Source organism: Carettochelys insculpta, chromosome 1 (genome assembly GCF_033958435.1).
Source record: "Carettochelys insculpta isolate YL-2023 chromosome 1, ASM3395843v1, whole genome shotgun sequence".
Lineage (NCBI taxonomy): Eukaryota > Metazoa > Chordata > Testudines > Carettochelyidae > Carettochelys > Carettochelys insculpta.
The window spans coordinates 82,692,736-82,714,239 of NC_134137.1; the positions used below are offsets into that span (position 1 = coordinate 82,692,736).

Below are 21,504 nucleotides of genomic sequence, written 5' to 3' on the forward strand. Positions count from 1 at the left end.
CCGAGAGGAAGGTTTAGGGCCTGGATCCAGAGACTTAGGCGGTCTTAGCGCCTATCTTATCATTTGAGCTCAGTGGTAAAATATCACTCAAAAAGTGGGGAAAGCACTTCCCCTTTGTCCTGTGAGGGAAAAGAAATTGGAGTAGGGGTCACTCACAACGGTGTGCCAATCACTGCATTATGAGATATGTTTATGGAGGACTTCTTCAATTTCTCCTGGTGAAGCTGATCCAGTGTACGCTGCTCTGAGAAAGTAAGAATGATACTATATTCTGGGGGTTAAGACTCCCACCTGGAAGTGGAGGTGCTTCATGTCTGAAAACATGAAAAAAGTTCTGCGTAAGTTTGAAAGGATGCCTCCCACACTAACAGAAGTTGATCCAATAAAAAGATAGCCACTTCTTGCAGCTCCCATTGGCTGAAAACAGCAAACAGCAGATAACTGGTAGCCTTGAATAACCATGCCTATGGATACTCATGTAAATGAATGGATGGCCTGCCAGTGGCTAGCCCTAATAAACTGTGTGTGGCTGGTGTGCCAGATGTTTCCCACCCCTTAGATTAGCTAGTCAATTTCTTATATTCTCAGGACCTATTCTGTTCTGTTAAACTGGTGTAAATCTGGGGTAACTCCACTGAAATAAGTGGATTCACCTGAGACCCACCTGATCAAAAAGTAGACTATTTCCATTAGGGTTAGTTGTCCACAATATCTGTGGCTATGTGACAAGGCATTTACTACATTGCTAAACCGCTATTTCTGATCCAGTGTGATACAATAATGATCTAATTTAATAACAGATTATCTTCAGTACAGGTCACTTACTGATTATTTCAGAAAGTTAGTTCCATTAAATTTTGAACTGGATAGTATCTGCGCTCAAATAATATGCACATGTAGTCAGTCTAGCCTCACCCGGCTGCATGAAATTATGCACATGTATTCTAACTGAGAAAGCACAAGAAAACCACGGCAAAGTTATTTAAAAGGATGATGATATAGAAGAAAGAGTTCTCTGCAGAAAACACAGTTCAAATTCAGACAATAATACAAATAGCACCCTGAAGGGATGGACAAAATGACCTAACAATTCTTTTCCATTTCTAGACTCCATGATTCTATAACGATTCTATTGCCATACAGAGGAATATCAGAGTTATGAACACTAGACTTATGAAATGGCCAGTCAACCACACACCTCATTTGGACCTGGAAGCATGCAATGAGGCAGCAGCAGAGACCTCAGAAATCACTGACTGCCTGAACAAATAAATATTTGTTTAAAAATCAAATACAGTAAAATGTGTCTTAAACGTCAACTACTAAAAATAAAGGCAAAGCAAAATTTTTCTTTTACATAGTAAAGTTGCAAAGATGGGTTAAGCCAAGGTTCAGTTGTAAACTTTTGAAAGAACAGCCATAATATTTTATTCAGATTTTCAAACATTAACAGCACAAATTACGCATTACCACAATAAATTATATCTCATTAAAACTGAAATTTCTTACCTAAACCATGCCTATGTGTTGACATTGGGGGTAAGACAGTCCAAACCTTGCTTTTTGGATTGTAACATTCAACAGTGTTTAATGTCTTTAAACCATCCCGGCCTCCAATAACAAAAAGTTTGTCATCAATGACAGCCACGCCAAACTGCAGCCTCCTGCCATTCATCACTCCAGCCTGAATCCATATATTTGTCCTGAGATCATATTTCTCTATAGTTGTAGCACCTGCTGAGACACATTAACGAAATAATGTTTTCAATGTTTAAGGCTTCAAGTACCCTGCTGTTCCCCAAAAGTGAGAGCTTCACAGTAGTTGTTAGCTTCTTTTGTTAGCGTTATCAAACTTTTTCTGCTCAGTTAGAGACATTCATAAAATGAATGACTGATTCAACTTTTCTTGGAAGTGAAATAGTACCAAACAGCCACTGCAGTCTGAATGACATTATTTACTTGCTTTATGAACAGTTCATGCTGTAACTACCTAAGATCACTAACCTCAATATATTCTTTCAGTAACCCACATAAAAACCTGTGAAAGTAAGTAGTATTTTCATTACAGATGGGAAGTTAATAGTCATGTCTCAGTCCATATTTTCTTAAATTTGTTTAGTTCAACCCTATTTTTTGTTTATTTCATACTTAGTATGAAATCACTCAGTACCACCTAGGCTATGTCTAGATTGAAGAGATCTGTCAGCAAAAGATGTGCGAATTTTGTGCAATGCATTTGTATATCTCCTGCTGACAGTTCTGTCGTGAGAGGCTTTCTTGACATGTGGCCCATAAGTATGGGGCCAAAGATTGGGAAAATACCCTCTGTTGACACCTGCCCTCTTCCTCCTGGAATGAGAGGCAGACTTCTGTCTGGAGACCTCCGGGCTACTGACAGAAGCTTGCAATCTAGACCTAGCACTAGAGACTTACAAGTAACAGTATTAAAGCACTTATTTATATGTCACACAACACTTCCTGCTGAATACAGTTATTTGTTTTACTTATACAGCTCACACCAAAGGCTATAAAGAGGAAAACACATAAAATAACTAGAAATCTTGCCATGATTAGCTAAGTTAAGAACCTTCTGAAGCTAAAAGTAACTGATACATAACAAGGAAAGATGAAAATTACAATAAATGTGTTTCTAAGAAACACAGAGGTAAAGGGAACATAATTAACTAAGTAAGAGAATAACAGAATAATGTATTCCCTTAATTCAAATATGTGTATATGAGAGGTCAATCTAAATCCAGAGCACAAGCATCTAAATGACAGATGATTTCAAAGTTATCTGTAGGAAAGATATTTAATAATTAATATAATCTGTACATATTCAGTGTTTATTTCATACACATTCACACATCTAATAATGCTTCATCTCTAATGATTAAGTATCCCTACAGAGAAAATCAACATCATTACCCTCTGCAATTAAGCTTCACTGTCTTATTTTATTTGGACTGCAAAAAAAGGTTACAATTCTTTGGAAGATAATCTTTTCAGGAGTCATTCATTCTTTGGAACAGAAGAAGCAATGAACTAAACAAAAACAAACATTGTGGAAGCAGTAGTTTTGTTAATTGAAGTAAAACAGATGTAATTTAAATTCAATTCGTATCCAAGTTTAATAGAGCAATAATAATGTAGATGTTCAACGGGATATATTAAATCCCCTGTTAGTTTTCTGAAGCTATAAGAAATATGAACTAATTTCCACATTCAATTAACTCAGCATTTTTAATTCTTCAGCAGACCTTAATTTAAAATTGAGAGTTGCATAAATATATTAATCCACGGATCAGAGAGAGCTTTAATATAGTTGTCTTGTCATATTGAATGAAAAATTAAAAAACAAACATTGCTGATGTTAAAAACATTTGTGTCTGCATTACTAGTGAGTATTTTATATGGTGCCTGTATTGATTTTAGAACTGACATAGCACTCTAATGTAAGGGTTTTCAATCTGGCAGTTAAAACTACAGCTGAAATATTTTGTAATGTTGATGGCAGATCCAGTATATATTTTTACATTCTGGTCAATTGCATTGTTTCTTATTTTCTAATATTGACTGAATTTTAAAGTTTGACACAATTTTTTATTATATCTCTGATCTGAGTGTCCGATCATACTTGTGTTCCATGAATGATTGATTGACTTTTATTTTTAAGAAAATTCAGACAGAAGCTGGCCATAGGCCAAGTGTATGCTAATCTGATTGATGTTAATATCTTAGAACCCAAATAGTCAAGAGTCAGACCAGGGTGTGGGATGGAAATTGCTTTAGTTGCACCTATGGATGATCTCCAGCTCTAAACGGATGTTGGGTAGACATCCATTCCTATCCTTCTGGACCCTTCTGCAGACCTTTATCACTGACGATCTCAAGCATTGCTGTCCCACCTAAAAGAGGTGGAAGTAGTCAAGGAGAATGTATTAATTGGATCATGTCCTTCCTGAAGAGAGAGGCTACATCTACACTATGCGACAAATTCAACATGTAATAAATTAAATTTTTAACCTCGTTCCTATGAATTCAAATTTGTGTCCTCACACCTTCTAGAAATTTGACCCACCAATTTGACTTAAAAATAATTGGAGATATACATCTCATAGAACTGGAAGGGACCTTGGAAGGTTATCTAGTCCACTCCCCTGCCCTCTTGACAGGGCTAAGCACCATCCCTGACATCTATTTGCCCCAATCCCTAAATGGCTTCCTTAAGGATTGAATTTACAAACCTGGGTTTAGCAGGTTAACACTCAAGCTGCAGGGCTAGCCTTCCCCCCTAATATATATATATATATATATCATAGAGCTGGATGGGCCCTCAAGAACTTATTGAATCCAGTCCTCTACCCTCTCAGCTGGACCAAGCACTATCTATGCCAGATTTGTTTTTTTAAGTTTATTTGTCCCCAATCCCAAAATGGCTGCTTCAAGAATTAAACCCACAACTCAGGGTTTACAGGGCTAGTGCTCAAACCACTGAGCTATCCCTCTCTCATTGTGGCCTTATTCATGTCTGAATGTATGAAAAATGCATTGTGGTTACCTATCCCATAGTGCTTTTGCCCTGTTGCATTCTGAGGGTTTTGTTGTGATGAGTTGTGTGTAAGAAAAATTGCCATGGCTGCTTGTGGGTGTTTGATGTCACTATCCCAGAATGTAAAGCACTGTCCCAGAATTAAAAGCACCCACTAACTGTGCAAAAATGAACAGGAGATTGCACCCTTTTCAACATCACAGGTCTAGCACAATCATGGATCTTTAAATGCTTCAAGTCATTGCATACACTGTTCCAGCAACTTCATGGACTGTTGCGCACTTCTTCTTTTGAATGAAAAGGGAGATGATGATGATGATGATTTTGAAGAAGAAATTGCTCAGCTGCAGTCTAAGAACTCACAAATGCTGGCTGCCCTGGCTGCATTACTGAGAGTGGAGCAGTAGTTTTGGACTTGTGAGACCAGCCCACACAGGTGGGACCACATCGTTTTGGAGTCCTGGGATGACCAGCCGTGGGTGCAGAACTTTTGGAAGTGCAAGTCCATTTGAATGGAACTTTGTGATGTGCTGGTCACAAGTGGCAATTACTCTTTGGAAGTTTGCAATGCCCAACAGTTACCGGTCAGTGGCAAATCAATGTGGGATGGGCAGATCTACAATGGGGGCAGGGGCATGGTGGTGCAGGTAGCCAGGACACTCTATTGGCATCTCTTCAGGAAGACTGTAACCCTGGGAGATGTACAGGCCATAGTGGATGGCTTTGCTACCCTGGGGTTTCCTAACTGCAGTGGGGCAATAGATGGAGGGCACATCCCTATCATGGTCCCAGCCCACCTGGCCTCTGAGTATAGAAACTGAAAGGGGTACTTCTCAATGGTGTTGCAAGCATTGGTAGACCACAAAGTTTGTTTTGCTGACATCAATATGGGATAGTCAGGGAAGGTTCATGACACACACATCTTCAGAAATTCTGGGCTGTACAGAAAGCTTCTAGGTGGGACATTTTTTCCTATACAGGACAATCAAGATTGGCGATGTGGAGGTGCCTATTGTAATATTGGGCGACCCTGCTTATTCCCTGCTCCTTTGCCTATGAAATCCAACACAGGGGCCCAGATCTGCAGCCAGAATAACTTCAGTGTCAGACTCAGCAAGTGCAGAATGATGGTGGAATGCACTTTTGGCCATTTAAAAGTGAGGTTCAGGTGCCTCTTGTCCTGTTTGGACCTTTCAGAAGCTAATGTCCCCACTGTGATTACAGCATGCTGTATTTTGCATAACATTTGTAAATCCAGGAGGAGACTTTTATGAACTTCTGGAATTCTGAGGCTGTAACCATGAGCAAACTCTGCCATGAAGCCACTGAGATGTCCATGCCAGTCCCAAGCCTGGATGAAGGAGGAGGGTTGGTCAGACGTGTGTCGGTGAGCTGACCATCGAACAACAATACAAATGAAATCTGATGCCAGTACAACTAAATGTTATAAGATGCCAGCTCTGACGTCGCCCAGATAAACAAGGTCCGCGATAGCAAATGAGCGTTCAGGATTGGGTCGATAAGTTGGCTACCAAAAGAAACGTACACCTAACTCCTATGTTATACATCAGAACATGGAACATCTGAACACTGTGGGCAACTGGAAAATTAGAGCTGCTTTGGAAGCAAATGGAGAGATACAGATGTGATATACTTGGACTGGCAGAGATGCATTGGATGGGATCAGGAGAGGTATGTGGTTGCAAAGTCATTTGGTCAGGAAACGAAATGAAGCATGAAGCTGCAGTTGGACTCCTTCTTAGCAAAACAGCTAGAAGAGCATTATTTGGATGCAAACCGGTGAGTGCAAGAATGATGGTCACGTGATTCGAAGAAAACTGTTCAACATCTCAGTCATTGAGGTGTATGCACCCACGTCAGACAGTACATAGGAAGAGACTGAGCTATTCTATAAAGACTTGACAAAGACAGCGGAGGAGATAGTGAAGAAAGATGTGTTGCTCATCGCACAAGATTGGAATGAGAAGGCTGGAACAGATAATGAAGGTTGGGAGAGAGTCATGGAAAGGTTGGGATATGGAGAAAGAAACGAACGAGGTGAGAAACTGTTAGAGTTTGCTACAGAGCATGAGATGGTGATTGGCAACATGAGATTCCAACAAAAGGACTGTAGGAAATGGACATGGGGATCAAATGAAGGGAAGTCCAAGAACATGATAGATATGATTTTGAGAAGAAGATGGATAACATCAGTACAGCAGTGCCGAACTTTCGAAGGAGCGGATATAGACTCAGACTGCAGTCTAGTGATCGCAAACATCAAGATAAAACTCAAAAGAAAATGTAAGACACAGGTTAAGAAAAGACGAGATGTGGCCAGGCTATGTGAGGAAGAAATAGGGAATGCACACAGAACAGCACTCGAAGAGAAGTTCAAGAATATCGCCACAGAGAAAGACCTAGATAAGAGAGTCGCAGGGATAGCCATCGCTATAGAAGAGGCAATTGAGCAGACTGTTCCAGAAGAAGGAAAGAGCAATAAGAAGTGAATTACTCAGAAGACACTGAAGTTGGTTCAAGAGAAAAAAGCATTGAAGATCAGAAGAGATATTTCTGAGATGGCAGAACAGCAATATAGGATGAAATGCAATGAGGTAAGGATAGCAGCCAGAAAGGATAAGGAGAAATAATTAGAGGAGCAATGTGAAGATATTGAGAGGTATTATGGTGAATGTAAGACCAGGGAGGCATATAAGACAATTAGGAATTTTAATAGGAAATGGCAACTGAAGCAGATGGCAATCAAAGATGAGAACAAAATAGTGCTCAGGAACAGGGAGAAGATTGTGCAGCGATTGATGAGATATTGCACCAATCTATACAAAGCACAGTTGAACCTGAGTGTCTCACAGAGACTCATTGAACAACTGAGAGATATCTCCCCCGAGCATCGAGAGCAAGACCGATATTTCAAAGAAGGAAGTAGAAAAAGCAGTGAAATGACTAAAGAACAAGAGCCCTGGAAATGATAAGATCACAGGAGAGATGATCAAATATGGCAGAGAAAGCATGATTCAGGAAATACACCATGTAATATAGCATGGAAAGAAGGGAAGGTGCCTAAGGAATGGACAAGATCTGTGCTAGTGACAATACCCAAGAAAGGAAGTCCAATGGAGTGCAAGAACTACAGAACAATTTCCCTAATGAGTCATCTAGGTAAGGTGCTGAGGATGATACTGACTGAGAGATTAAGATCACCGATAGAAGAACGTATAGCAGACAAGCAACCAGGGTTCAGAAAAGATAGAAGTACCATACAGCAGATATTGGCAATTAGACTGATAGCGGAGAAAGCTCCACGAAAGAACAAAAACGTATACACTTGCTTCATTGATTTTCAAAAGGCATTTGACAGTACAGATCAGAAAGTGACTTGGGCAGTGTTGGAGTTATATGGAGTGGATAGCAGACTGATACGGTTGTTGAAAGATATCAATGATAATGCAGAGGCAGCAGTGAGAACATGCGGGGAGTTGGGAAGTTGGTTTAAAACAAGTAGAGGTATGAGACAAGGAGATCCAATATCATCAAATATCTTCATCTGGAGAGAGCGATGGACAAGATCAAGGAAGAGGTAGAAGGGATATCTGTGCACAGGAAAAGAATTAACAACTTGAGATTCACAGATGATATAGTTATCATTGAGGAAGATGAGGAGAAGCTAGTGAAAATGGTGCAGGTGTTAAACAAAGAAGGGAAGTGGTATGGACTGATTATGAACATCATTAAAACAAAAACAATGGTATTTGGAGATAAGGAAATAGGAAGGAAGATCAGTGTTGATGGCATATTTGGGGAGCAACATAACATATGATCTAGACTGTAAGAAGGAAATAGCAACTAGGATAGGGAAAGCAAGAGCGAGTTTGAAGGCAATGGATAAGATCTGGAAAAGCAAAGCAATTAGCTTAAGAACGAACCTGGGCATCTTGAAAACGTGTGTATTCAGCAGCATGTTGTACAGATGCGAGACATGGGTGATAACAAAAGATTCAAAAAGAAGAATATTGGCGTTTGAAAGGAGTTGTTATAGAAAGATTCTGCGCATAGGATGGATGCAGAAGGTCACCAATGAGGAATTATATAGAAAGATACAGCCGAAAGAGAACCTGCTACAGAAGGTTATAAAACGGAAGCTACAACTATTTGGACATATTTGCAGAATGAATGATGAACGAAAAATCAAGACCCTAGTATTTGGCATAATGGATGGTTCGAATAGGAGAGGCAGACCCCACAGAGAATGGATAGATGATGTAGTGAATTCATGCGGAGCTAGTCTACAGAAATTAAGCCGCTCTGAACTGGATAGGGAAAGATGGAAGGAAATAGTGAGAGAGGCATCAGACACCAACGGGCGCTGAGCCCACGGTTATTGATGTTGATGTTGATGTTGATGAACCATGAGCAGGGCTAATTTGCAGCTGCCTACAAGGCCATTCTCCAATAACCATGCTAAGGCTACAGCAATCAGGGATGCTTTGAAACATAGCTTGATGAGTGAACTTCCAGACACGTGATAGCACTGTATGTCTCTGTTTAATACCATGCACCACTCCCCAAAATGATATGTGCTCCCCACCAAATGTGAACCAATAAATCAGACTGTGGCTGTCACAGAAAGAATGCTCTTACTTCGTGGGAGGGGGTTATGTTGTGGGAAGAAGAATGGAGGTGAAGGGAGGGTTATTTTCCAAAATAGCACCAGGCAGCTGAGATATCAGCCCTGACCCCCTCCACTTCTACCCAGGACCCAGGGTTGGCTGGATGCTGAGGGGGCAAGCTGTGGAGGCATGCACCACCTAGAAAAGGCAAGTGCCGTGGGACAAAGACACTACATGCACCAACTGCTCTCTCTGTAACTCAGGCATATTCTGCCACCACTATACTGTGTGTCTTTTGCTTTCAATGGTTTCAGCTTGAGCCTGCTCCATGTGTTGCAGGATAAGATCCTGCTTGGACTTTTTGTGCTTCCTGGCCCTGTCTCTCATGCTGAAGATGCCTGCTGAAAAGTGAAGGTCAACATTTAGATACAATTCACATGAAACACTACCAATTGAATGAATGGGTCTCTGTCTGTACTGTCAGTGAAACTTTCTTTTTGCAAGGCCACTTAAGGTTTCTTAAGGATGGGATTCAAAGTGTGCATTGCACAAGTCCTCATTTATTCAGACCATTTCCTTGTGGACATGGAAAGCAGTTTTCCACTTTTCAAGTAGTGGGGAATCAGGACGGTGTCCTGAAGCAGAGGAAAAAATGTTTTCAGCAATCCTCTACAAGGAGCTGGGTTCACAGAGACTGGCAGCCACATGATGAGGGGCAAGGGTGAACTGGGGTTCAATTCCAGCTGTATGGATGGCAGGGTGACAGGGATCCCTGAAAAGTGAAAAGAAATTCTGGAAGGAGATAAGTTTTCTACCCATCAGCACAACCGGGGAAAAATGTTCTTGGCAGTCGCAGGAGGAGCCCTAAGCAGGAAAGATAAGTCCACAAAAAGAAGGACAAACCCATCTGTGCTGGACATGCTGGTTTGCACTAGCAGGGTCCACAGCCATGTGCTAAGGGGGAATGGTGGAGAGGGGTTCAATTCCAGCCGCAGGGATGGCTGGGTGGGAAGCGATCCCTGGAAAGGGAAAGAAAATGTGGAGGAAATAGGAAGGGAGAGAGAGCCTACCAGCTGCGTAAAGGGGGAGAAGGAGAGCCCACCAGCCACTTGGTGTGGCAATGTGCTCCAGATAAATGTAAAAGGTCAGGGAGCATTGCAAAGAAATGCAATCCAAATTCCCGTGCTTTTTCATGTGGCCAAAGAAGACATCAGCCTCCTAAAAATAACAGACAGCAAAAAGAAGAGCTGCTCATCCTGTGGGACCACAGGCCTGGAAAATTTGCAAAAATGCTGTGTGCCCCCATGATACCAGATTGCTGTCTGTTTGCCTGGCATGGCAATATGTGCTACTGTGGAAGCCACACTAAGTTAGGCCTGCCCAAAAACCTGTTGCAAAAAATGCAAGAGTGCCTGGATGAGGCCTTCAAGGAGAATTTCTTCACCTTGATATTGCTAATATAAAAAATGGACTCTGGTATATTGCAACAAAATCAACCAATGTCCTACTAAAACACCAAAGTGAATACACAGTTTTCCCACTGGGGAGACAATAAGTGTAAGAATGAACCATGAATATCAGGACAGTCAAAGCACTACCGGAAAGATTCTTAGATATTACAGCCTCACCCTTCAAAGACTGTGAATTTTGTGGGATTACAGCCACCTCTCCACTGCCGGAGAGCAGGAGGTATATTATCTCAATCGCTACAATCTGAATGAAAAGGGAGCAAACAGGAATGGATCAGGAATGTTACTTAGTTCTGCTGAAAGTAAAGTTAATGTTGATGGTACTGAGTCTGCATGTACAAAGCTTTGAGCATGTGTGTGTGTGGACTCGTGCTTTACAAGCATGTGTGGGCAATTACATATTTTTCCACATTATTTTAAAAAATAGAGACCAGTCTAATGAAAATTATACATAGAGTGCTTGAAATTTGAACCTAGAAATTGTTTTTATGACATGTAATCCCTTTGGGGTTTAGAGCATAACCCCCTTTATGATAATTACACACCAACAGCTCTGTGGAATGAACTAAGGGGCTTATTTGGTATTTAAAACTTCCAAAATATAACTTTTCTATTAAAATATTGTTTCGAGTTTCATTAATTTGATGTCTGGAATCTTAAAATTAATTACTCATGCTTAATTTCTCCAAGCTGCTGTTAAGCAGACTACCAATTTATTGAACAGAAATGAACAGTGATTAATATAGCTATAAAATTGTTTCTGGGTACAAAAGGAAACAAACCTTTTTGTATCCCTAACTCTTCTCTTTTTCCACTCAGTTAATACTCATAGTGCAGACATGTACTGATCTTCTTTCCTTCAATGTTCTCTGCTTTTGACTTCCTTATTTTCACTCTTTTTTCATGTTTCTCACAGTGCTCATGGCCAAACTACTGAACTCATCATGAGCAATGCCCTTTCTGCCTGATCTCATTTACATCAGCCATGTGTTAATTATACTCAAATAATATTGCTGTTGACTGTCCCTTTGGAATCTTTAAAACCTACTATCTCCCCAGTTTCTTAAAAATCTTGAATCAGATCATCAAGGACGATTTATTCTATCAATTCTGCAATCTATAAGTGCTTTGCACTGATTACGTGACATACAATATCCTCAAACAACTTGCTTCATAGTAGGGGCAAAGCAAGAAGGTAAATTGACATACCAAACTGCCTGGAGAATATTTTAAAAGTCCTATTTAAGACAGTCATAAAAGACATACACCATATTTTAGGGCTTTAGATGGGAGACTGTTCCTCTCCAGAGTACTTTTTATTATTTTTTATATTTTATATGAATTGACAAAAATTGCCTGCCTGGTGCGAAGGTTGCGGATCTCTCGAGGCATCTAGACAGACTTATGGGCAGTGCTGGGGAGGAGCCGGTCGTCGTGGTACATGTTGGTACCAATGACATAGGGAAGGGTAGAAGAGATGTTCTGGAGGCCAAATTTAGGTTACTAGGAAAGAGACTGAAATCCAGAACATCTTTGGTGGCATTCTCTGAAATGCTTCCAGTTCCACGCGCAGGGCCAGATAGACAGGCAGAACTTCAGAGTCTCAATGCGTGGATGAGACGATGGTGTAGGGAAGAGGGGTTTAGATTTATTAGGAACTGGGGACACTTTTGGGGTAGGGGGAGCCTATACAGGAAGGATGGGCTCCACCTAAATCAAGGTGGATCCAGACTGCTGGCATTAAACATTAAAAAGGACATAGAGCAGTTTTTAAACTAAGAGGTGGGGGAAAGCCGATTGGTGCGGGGGAGCACCTGGATCGGACGGAGACTTCTCTTACACGAGGCTCCATAGATAGGGATTCCCTAGAAGTTAGTCAGATAGGGAACGTGGGAAATAATATATGGGCAAGATCAGATGTGAAACAATCGTGCATAAAAAAATCCACCACGTCTGTGAAAGGCGGACATATAAATAGTGGTAGTTTTCTAACATGCTTTTACACTAATGCTAGGAGTCTGTCTAATAAGATGGGTGAACTGGAGTACCTCATATCAAAGGAGGAAGTTGACATAATAGGCATCTCAGAAACATGGTGGAATGAGGACAATCAGTGGGACACTATCATACCGGGATATAAATTATATCGGAAAGACAGAACAGGTCGTGCGGGTGGAGGAGTGGTACTATATGTGAAGGATAATATAGAATCAAATGAAGTAAAAATCCTAAAGGAATCAAAATGTTCCATAGAATCATTATGGATAACAATTCATTCCTCTAATATGAATATGGCATTAGGAATATATTACCGACCACCTAACCAGGACAGTGATAGTGATGCTGAAATGTTAAGGGAGATTAGAGAGGCTATCAAAATAAAAAACACAGTAATAATAGGAGATTTCAATTATCCCCATATTGATTGGGTGCATGTCACCTCAGGACGGGATTCAGAGATTAAATTTCTTGATGCCTTAAATGACTGCTTCTTGGAGCAGCTAGTACAGGAACCCACAAGGGGAGAGTCGATTCTCGATCTAGTCTTGACTGGAACGCAGGATCTGGTCCAAGAGGTAACTGTTACTGGACCGCTTGGAAATAGTGACCACAATATAATAACTTTTAATATTCCTGTGTTGGGAAGAACACCGCAGCGGTCAAACACTCTGGCATTTAATTTCAAAAAGGGGAATTACACTAAAATGAGGAAGCTAGTTAAACAGAAACTAAAAGGTAGAGTAATTAAACTAAAATCCCTGGAAGCTGCATGGAAACTGTTTAAAGACACTATACTAGAGGCCCAACTTAAATGTATACCCCAAATAAAAAAACACAGTAAGAGACCTAACAAAGAACCACCATGGCTTAACAGCCATGTTAAAAAGGCAGTGAGAGAGAAAAGGGCAACTTTTAAAAAATGGAAGTCAAATCCTAATGAGGAAAATAGAAAGGAACATAAACACTCCCAAATTAACTGTCATAATGTAGTAAGAAAAGCCAAAAAAGAGTTTGAGGAACAGCTAGCCAAAAATTCAAAAAACAATAGTAAAATGTTTTTTAAATACATTAGAAGCAGGAAGCCTGCTAAAAAAGCAGTGGGGCCCTTGGATGATAAAGATATAAAAGGAGCGATCAAGGAAGACAGTGCCATTGCGGAGCGATTAAATGATTTCTTTGCTTCAGTCTTCACGGCTGAAGATGTTACAGAGGTTCCTAAATCTGAGCCAGCCTTTTTAGGCGACAAATCTGAGGAACTCACTCAGATTGAAGTGACATTAGAGGAGGTTTTGGAATTAATTGATAAGCTGAATAGTAACAAGTCTCCAGGACCAGATGGCATTCACCCAAGGGTTCTGAAAGAACTCAAATGTGAAATTGCGGAGTTATTAACAGTGGTTTGTAACCTATCCTTTAAATCCACTTTGGTACCAAATGACTGGAAGACGGCCAATATAACACCAATATTTAAAAAAGGCTCTAGAGGAGATCCTGGCAATTATAGACCGATAAGTTTAACATCAGTACCAGGTAAATTAGTAGAAACACTAGTAAAGAGTAAAATTGCAAGGCACATAGAAGAGCACGAATTGTTGGGCAAAAGTCAGCATGGTTTCTGCAGAGGGAAGTCATGTCTGTCTAATCTATTAGAATTCTTTGAAGGGGTTAATAAACATGCGGACAAGGGGCACCCAGTGGACATAATATACCTAGATTTCCAGAAAGCCTTTGACACGGTCCCACACCAAAGGCTTTTATGTAAATTAGGTGGTCATGGGATAGGAGGAAAGGTCCTTTCATGGATCGGGAATTGGTTAAAAGACAGAAAACAAAGGGTTGGAATAAATGGTAAATTTTCACAATGGAGGGGGGTAACTAGTGGTGTTCCCCAGGGCTCAGTCCTGGGACCGATCCTGTTCAACTTGTTCATCAATGATCTAGAAAATGAGGTAAGCAGTGAGGTGGCAAAGTTTGCAGATGACACCAAGTTGTTCAGGACAGTCAAAAGCAAAGGGGATTGTGAAGAACTACAAAACGATCTCAGCAAACTGAGTGATTGGGCAGCAAAATGGCAAATGAAATTTAATGTGGGTAAGTGTAAGGTAATGCATGTTGGAAAAAATAACCCAAATTACACGTACTACATGATGGGGTCAAATTTAGCTACGACAGATCAGGAAAGGGATCTTGGAGTTATAGTGGATAGTTCTCTGAAGACATCCACGCAGTGTGCAGCGGCAGTTAGTAAGGCAAATAGGATGTTAGGAATTATTAAAAAAGGGATCGATAATAAGACAAAAGATATCATACTTCCCCTATATAAAACTATGGTACGCCCACATCTCGAGTACTGCGTGCAGATGTGGTCTCCTCACCTCAAAAAAGATATATTGGCATTAGAAAAGGTTCAGAAAAGGGCGACTAAGATGATTAGGGGCTTGGAAAGGGTCCCATATGGGGAGAGGCTAGAGAGACTGGGACTTTTCAGTTTGGAAAAGAGGCGATTGAGGGGCGATATGATAGAGGTATATAAAATCATGAATGGTGTGGAGAAAGTGAATATAGAAAAATTATTTACCTTTTCCCATAATACAAGAACTAGGGGACACCAAATGAAATTGATGGGTAGTAGGTTCAAAACTAATAAAAGGAAATTTTTCTTCACACAGCGCACAGTCAACCTGTGGAACTCCTTGCCCGAGGAGGCTGTGAAGGCCAGGACTCTATTAGGGTTTAAAAAAGAGCTTGATAAATTTTTGCAGGTCAGGTCCATAAATGGCTATTAGCCAGGGATAAAGTATGGTGCCCTAGCCTTCATAACAAGGGCAGGAGATGGATGGCAGGAGATAAATCACTTGTCTTCTGTTCTCCTCTCTGGGGCACCTGGCATTGGCCACCGTCGGCAGATGGGATGCTGGGCTTGATGGACCTTTGGTCTGACCCAGTATGGCCATTCTTATGTTCATTCTTAATACAATGTTTTATCTTATATCATTATTCCTTTGTAGCATTGCCATAAAAACAACGTAGGGAACAAAATGAATGTTCTTTATTCCATAGCTTGTTAATAGTGACATCTTTTATGAAATAGTGTAAAAGCAAACAGAGAATTTGGGAATACAAGGACTGTTGCTGTCTTTGGATTTTTTATTTTTATGGAGTGAAAACAAGATTAGAGACATAAAGAATGAGTGTGCTTCTATAAACGTGCTTAACTCCCTTACATCCTTTAGACATCCCCACACTGCAACATAGCCTAAATGAAGTTAGCCACTACTAACTCGAGGTAAGTAAGCTACAGTAGAACAGAACCAAAGGTGAGGGACTGCAAAACTTCCTCTGAAAACTCAGGAAGCTGAATCTGAGAGCTCAGTCATTTTCAGGGAGATGTCTATATTAATGCTATTAAATTAGAGCGATGCTGTGACACACTACCAACGTGACTGTGGGCAAACCTTCTGTGCTCAGTTTGCCATCTGTAAAATGGGATAATAGGACTTCCCTATTCGACAGGAATGTTCAAAGGACAAATGTATTACAGCTTATGATGCTCTTTGAGACCTATATATGAAAAGTGCCCTGCAAATGATAGGTATAATTATTGTTATTATTTCTTCCCTTATTACAAAGAGCAACTGCTAGTGATATCACCAGATCAATCAGCCACGCAGAGTGCAAATATGACTGATGTATAACTTTATAGCTGGCTATTATCATGGTGCATAACGAGCAATGTAAGACAGTCATGTTAAAATGAACATTTTTATAAAATTTATGTTTTGAAGTTTCAGCTCTCTACATCTAGCAGTATTTTGATACTAATAGCTGGTTTTCCCTCATTTATTTTTAAATGTGTTTTTTGTTTTGTTTTTCAGAAGAAACACCCCTTCCTTTGTGCCATCATGTCACCTGCCAACCCTTCTGTCTGATGAACTATCTACATGACCTCCAATAGAGACAGTGTGCAGACTCCTCATAGCAGCTGCTATGACGATAGGAAGGAGGTAGGAGACCTGAAGTAGACAGCGCATGATAGGGGCTTTATCCAGTATCTCTCCAGGAAGATGTTCTTTATCCACATCACAGAAGAAGTCCTAATTAGTCTTGTAAAAGTTTCGATAATATAAAAGTCTTGTTTTCCTCTGTGAGTTTACGAGAGATATTTTTCTCACAAAAGCCTGTGATTTTCTTAGTGAAGCTAATTAATGCAGTAACTGCTGGTACACTTGGAGGCAGAGAAAGCATATCTATGCCTCTACCAGAAGTTATGCATTTGGGGAGCATTCAGGATCATGTTCCCACATCCCAGACTTCTTGGTTATGCACCCCCAAACTAGACAGGCCATGTGGCCCCCTGAGTAAGGGGGGTGGAGGTTGTACTTCCTGATCCCCATCATGCAGGACGGGCCACACTTAGTGGGCCAATCCTCAGAAGTGGAGTTTGACTTCTGTCTGTGGGGCATGGGGCTTAATGAAAATGTTAGTGAATATGGCATTTAAACACACAAGTGCATGTATGTTTAGTGGTTGCATGCTCACTCAGTCATAGAACAGAGATCATGTGGTATGATTTATTTAACCATTCATTCCCAATTAACCCATCTTTGATATTTAACTTTTGGGCAATTCAGTTTGCAAGTGTTATGACAAGCTGTATGTTGAATAAATTTGAGGAAATTATGATCTGTTTATAGCTCACAAACAGAAAAAAACACATTTCCAATTGTTAAATAAGTTACCCATCCCCATTCTATTTAAAATCAGAAGTTAGAAGTGAAATAGATGTTTTGAATTATCATGGTTATCACCTACCAGACCAGTAGCATGACCATGTTCAGTTTGACAATGGTGCATTATGATGTAATTTAAGAAATCACATTTTGATGCTTTGAAAATTGTTTGAAAGTCTTTTCATTTCAAAGTGCTTAGCAGATACTAGATGATAGTTTAATAACACTGGTTTGAGCATTATTTAAAATATTGTATTATTGTATTATAAATGTGTATAGCCGTTAAATGGAATGCTTCACACAACTGAATGGCAATTTTTAAAGTTATGCAAATCCCTATGGTTTGATTAATTACTGGACTCAGTATTTCATATGCTTTTGCCAACCATGGTTACCTGTGTTTCTCTCCCCATCTGTTTCCCTGCATGCTCTGCTTCTGCTTCTGCTTCTGCTTCTGCTTCTCAGCCCCTTTGCAGCTACTCCTGGCTCTCCAAAAAACAACAACAAAAACCCAACAACTGTGCTCTTCACCACTACAAAGAGGAGATTATTTGGGACTTGAATAACATTTTCCCCTGAAAAAGTTCTTTTCCATCCCTCATTGATAACAGCAACAATGACCAATATTTGGATTTTTAATAACTTCTCATAGAAGAATTACAAGACTGAAGAAAAGAGTGATTTGGCAAAGGAGAGGTGAAAGTAGAGAAAAGGAAGCTAAATGGAGCAAGGAAGGTGTGAGAGAGTAAATGGGGAGAAGCAGAATGTGATTGGGAGAAGAAGCAGAATGGAGGGAGAATAGGGATTGTATGATCGGCAAACAAGAGCGTTTTTGAGCTGATCCCTGTTCACCTACTAATAACTGTATTTTACTGGAGAAGATGATTAAGGAGATTAAAGATGCTCAAGTTGTTAGGGTTTTAGCCTCAACCTAAAGAGCCACAGACTTCCTGTTTGACCCCAGACAAGTAAGTTAACCTGTCTCTGTGACTCAACTGTTTTACCTGTAAAATAGGGATAAGAGTACATCTGTGACTCCAGTGGGTGTTAAGAGGATAAATGCATTAATGATTGTAAAGTGCTCAGAAACCACAATAATGAGGGCAACAGAAGTCCCTAAGACATGCTCAAGATCCTTTCCTGCAAACACCTCAGGTTTCTCCTATGGAGGTGGCTCAGAATAATGTTGCAACTTCACAGAGGACGAATTACCCACTACCTATGAATGTATGGGTAAGAATTTTGAAGTTGAAAATCTAGCCCAGAACATGCCTTTCCTTTTTCTGCATTGTAAGTGCTCCCAGAAGTGCTAACTTTGTAGGCAGAATGAAAAAATGAAATAATAATCTGAAAAAAATAAAGAGTTTTGATAATATTCTCTCAGCTTCAAGCCACATTGTGTCATGTAAAACAATGATTCTCGAAGTGGGTTTTGTGGAACACTGCAGGCCCCTGAGGAAACCACAGAGTGTTTACAGGCTCCATTGATCAACTCCTCCCACCTCCTCCCAGCTCCTTCTGTATGCTACAACTCTAGCAGCACGCTGCTCCTGGAAGCAGCTGGCATATCCCATCAGCCCCTGCCCTGTGTGCTGCCACTGTCCCGATTACCATCTCTACAGTCCCTGTTGGCTAGAAATTGCAGCCAATGGGAGTTGCAGGTGTGGTGCCAGCAGAGAGCACCAGCATGTAGAGACCTCCTGCCCCTCCCCTGCTTAGAAGCTGCTGCCAGACAGAAGTGTTGGCCAATTTGGAAGCTGTCCAAGGTAAGCACTACGCAGCCAGGGCCAATACCTTGCACCTCCTCCTGCACCCATACTCCTTCCTGGAGCCCACATGGAAACTCCCCTTGTGAAAGTGAGTGAGGGTGGAAGAAAAAACACAGTGAAGGAAAGGAAGATAGAAGGAACAGGGCTATGTCATTGGAAAAAGGCAATCACATCAGGGAAGGTTAAGGCAGTGACTGAGTGGAGGGTTTTGGGGTCTCCAAAATTTTAAAATCAAAACAGGGGTCCTTGGCTTGCTAATGTTTAGAAAACCTCTTATGTGAACTATATGGAAAATATTTTACTTCCTGCCTACAATGCTTTTAAACTATTGAACACAAAAAAGACTGTCACTAAAAGAAAAACAAAATGTCACTCGCAACCAGAAAATCATTAAGATCATTTCATGCTTCCAATAAATATTCTGAGGGTAAATCCAAAGCTTATAACATAATTATAAAGAAGTATTGTATCCAGGTTGTAAAAAACAAACAAAACAAAACAGAACAAACAAACAAAAAAAAAGTTGGGAAGAGAGAACAGTTGTAAACTGATTTGTTTTGACCTATTATATTTGAAAAGGCCCTGGATGCAAATAAGCTGTTCTTGCTCAATATTTATTATTGTTTTCTCTTGCCCTAGAACAAGAACTATAGAGACCTTGTTAAATAGGTAAAATATGTATCTAATTACTGTAGCTACTTGGAGGTGTGCTATTTGTTAGTGAACCAGAAGAAAACATAAAATTATCATGGCAAGTTTTGAGATAACAGAAAGATTTCAGGAGTGCTAAATAATGAAGAGAATTGCTCATTGATACAAAGCACACTGAATCACTTACTGAGGTATTCTGAAATTGTAACTCTGCATTGAAGAAACATGCCCAGCATTTCAAAATATTTTCAAAATAGTTTGTGAGCAATTTTGGCATACTTCTGCCCCTTCTTGTGGGAGAAGTAAGGGCTCCCTTGAAATAGCCCAGTTATTTCAAAATTTGGTACGGTGTAGACAGCACCAAATCCTCAAATAGCTTATTTTGAAATTTATTCAAAATAGAATACGCAGTTTGCATAGTGCTTATTGCATATCTTATTTCAAGGTAAGGGCACAGTGTGAACATAGCCTTAATGAACACACAATATGCATGTTAATATGTCTGAATTTAGGGTCATACATACAGAAGAACAAGCTGCAGCTTGGGGTACCCAGGAAACTGACAGCACAGCAGCCCTAGTCAATTTCCTGGCTCCCCAAGATGCAGGACCTGGAAATTGACAGCACAGCAGCCTTGGTCAGTTTCCCAGCTCCCGCTAGTAGCAGGGAGTTAGGAGTCAGGTGCAGCATGTAGTTGTGGGATACGTACATTTTAATGTCTAGCCAACTCCTTTGAATTCAATTTTATATTGTAGTGTAGATGCAGCCTTGACTTTGGTATTTTAATTGCAGTGTCTGACCAGGGATGAAAGACATGATACACATCATTGCACAACAGCGAATAGAAACTGTTAGAGTTGGCACTGTTCTCTGAGCTGAAAGCACAATAAATTATCATAGCACAATACATTTATCAGAGGGGCAGCTGTGTTAGTCTGCTTCAGCAAATTTGGACCATTGAGTCTAACAAACTGTGTTCCAGTCTACAAATCTTATGTTCAAATAAACTCCTAAGTCTTTAAGGGGCCACAGTACACCTCCTCGTTTATTACAAAACACTTTAGGGTCATCTACACTAGCCCCCTCCTTCGAAGGGGACATGTAAAAGAGCCAGATTCATGAATAGCCATGAGGTGCTGTGCTGCATATTCAGCACCTCATTAGCATAATTCTTGCCAAGCATGCTAATTCTTGCTAACTTCAAAGCACCAACAAGCCATGTAGGTGCAGGCACTTTGAAGTACCCATTCAACTTCAAAGTTCCCTTACTCTCAAGACTTCGAAGTTCACGTGGCAAGAATTTTCTTTTATCTGTATTTGTAGAAACCTGTGGAGTGGTGACCTCATCCCAATAGAGGCTATTGGGTACTGCTATAATCATGAATACAATATAAATGTTTAATAATAATGATATTAAAAAGAAACTGTGTCAACTTTTGCTCTCAGATGTGCAAAATTATTAATTTCAGAAAAATCTGCGACCTAAAAATCTTGGGCCATTAGATTTGTAACATTTTTTTATTAAAAATTATGCAACTGTCCAAAAATTTGGGGCTTGGGAGTTCTCTTTCTTTATTCTGTAATGAGTAATAGGTATTATATGAGGAGTATGGAGTCTCTAGTGCATCAGCTGCATGTGACTTATCAGGGTTTCCTGCTGGCAATCTGCCAGATGTTTTGCTTATTTAAGCATCTGCAGGTATG

General features: G+C 40.2%; 1 protein-coding gene across 2 annotated transcripts in view; it reads right to left on the minus strand.

Annotated features, from left to right (window-relative positions):
- KLHL1 (kelch like family member 1) overlaps positions 1–21,504 on the minus strand; it is a 501,813-nt gene that overhangs the window by 75,223 nt on the left and 405,086 nt on the right. For both annotated transcript variants that reach the window (XM_074982861.1, XM_074982860.1), the window contains one exon: positions 1,510–1,734. In XM_074982861.1, the coding sequence (XP_074838962.1) occupies positions 1,510–1,734 (225 nt within the window). The remainder of the gene's footprint in view (positions 1–1,509; positions 1,735–21,504) is intronic.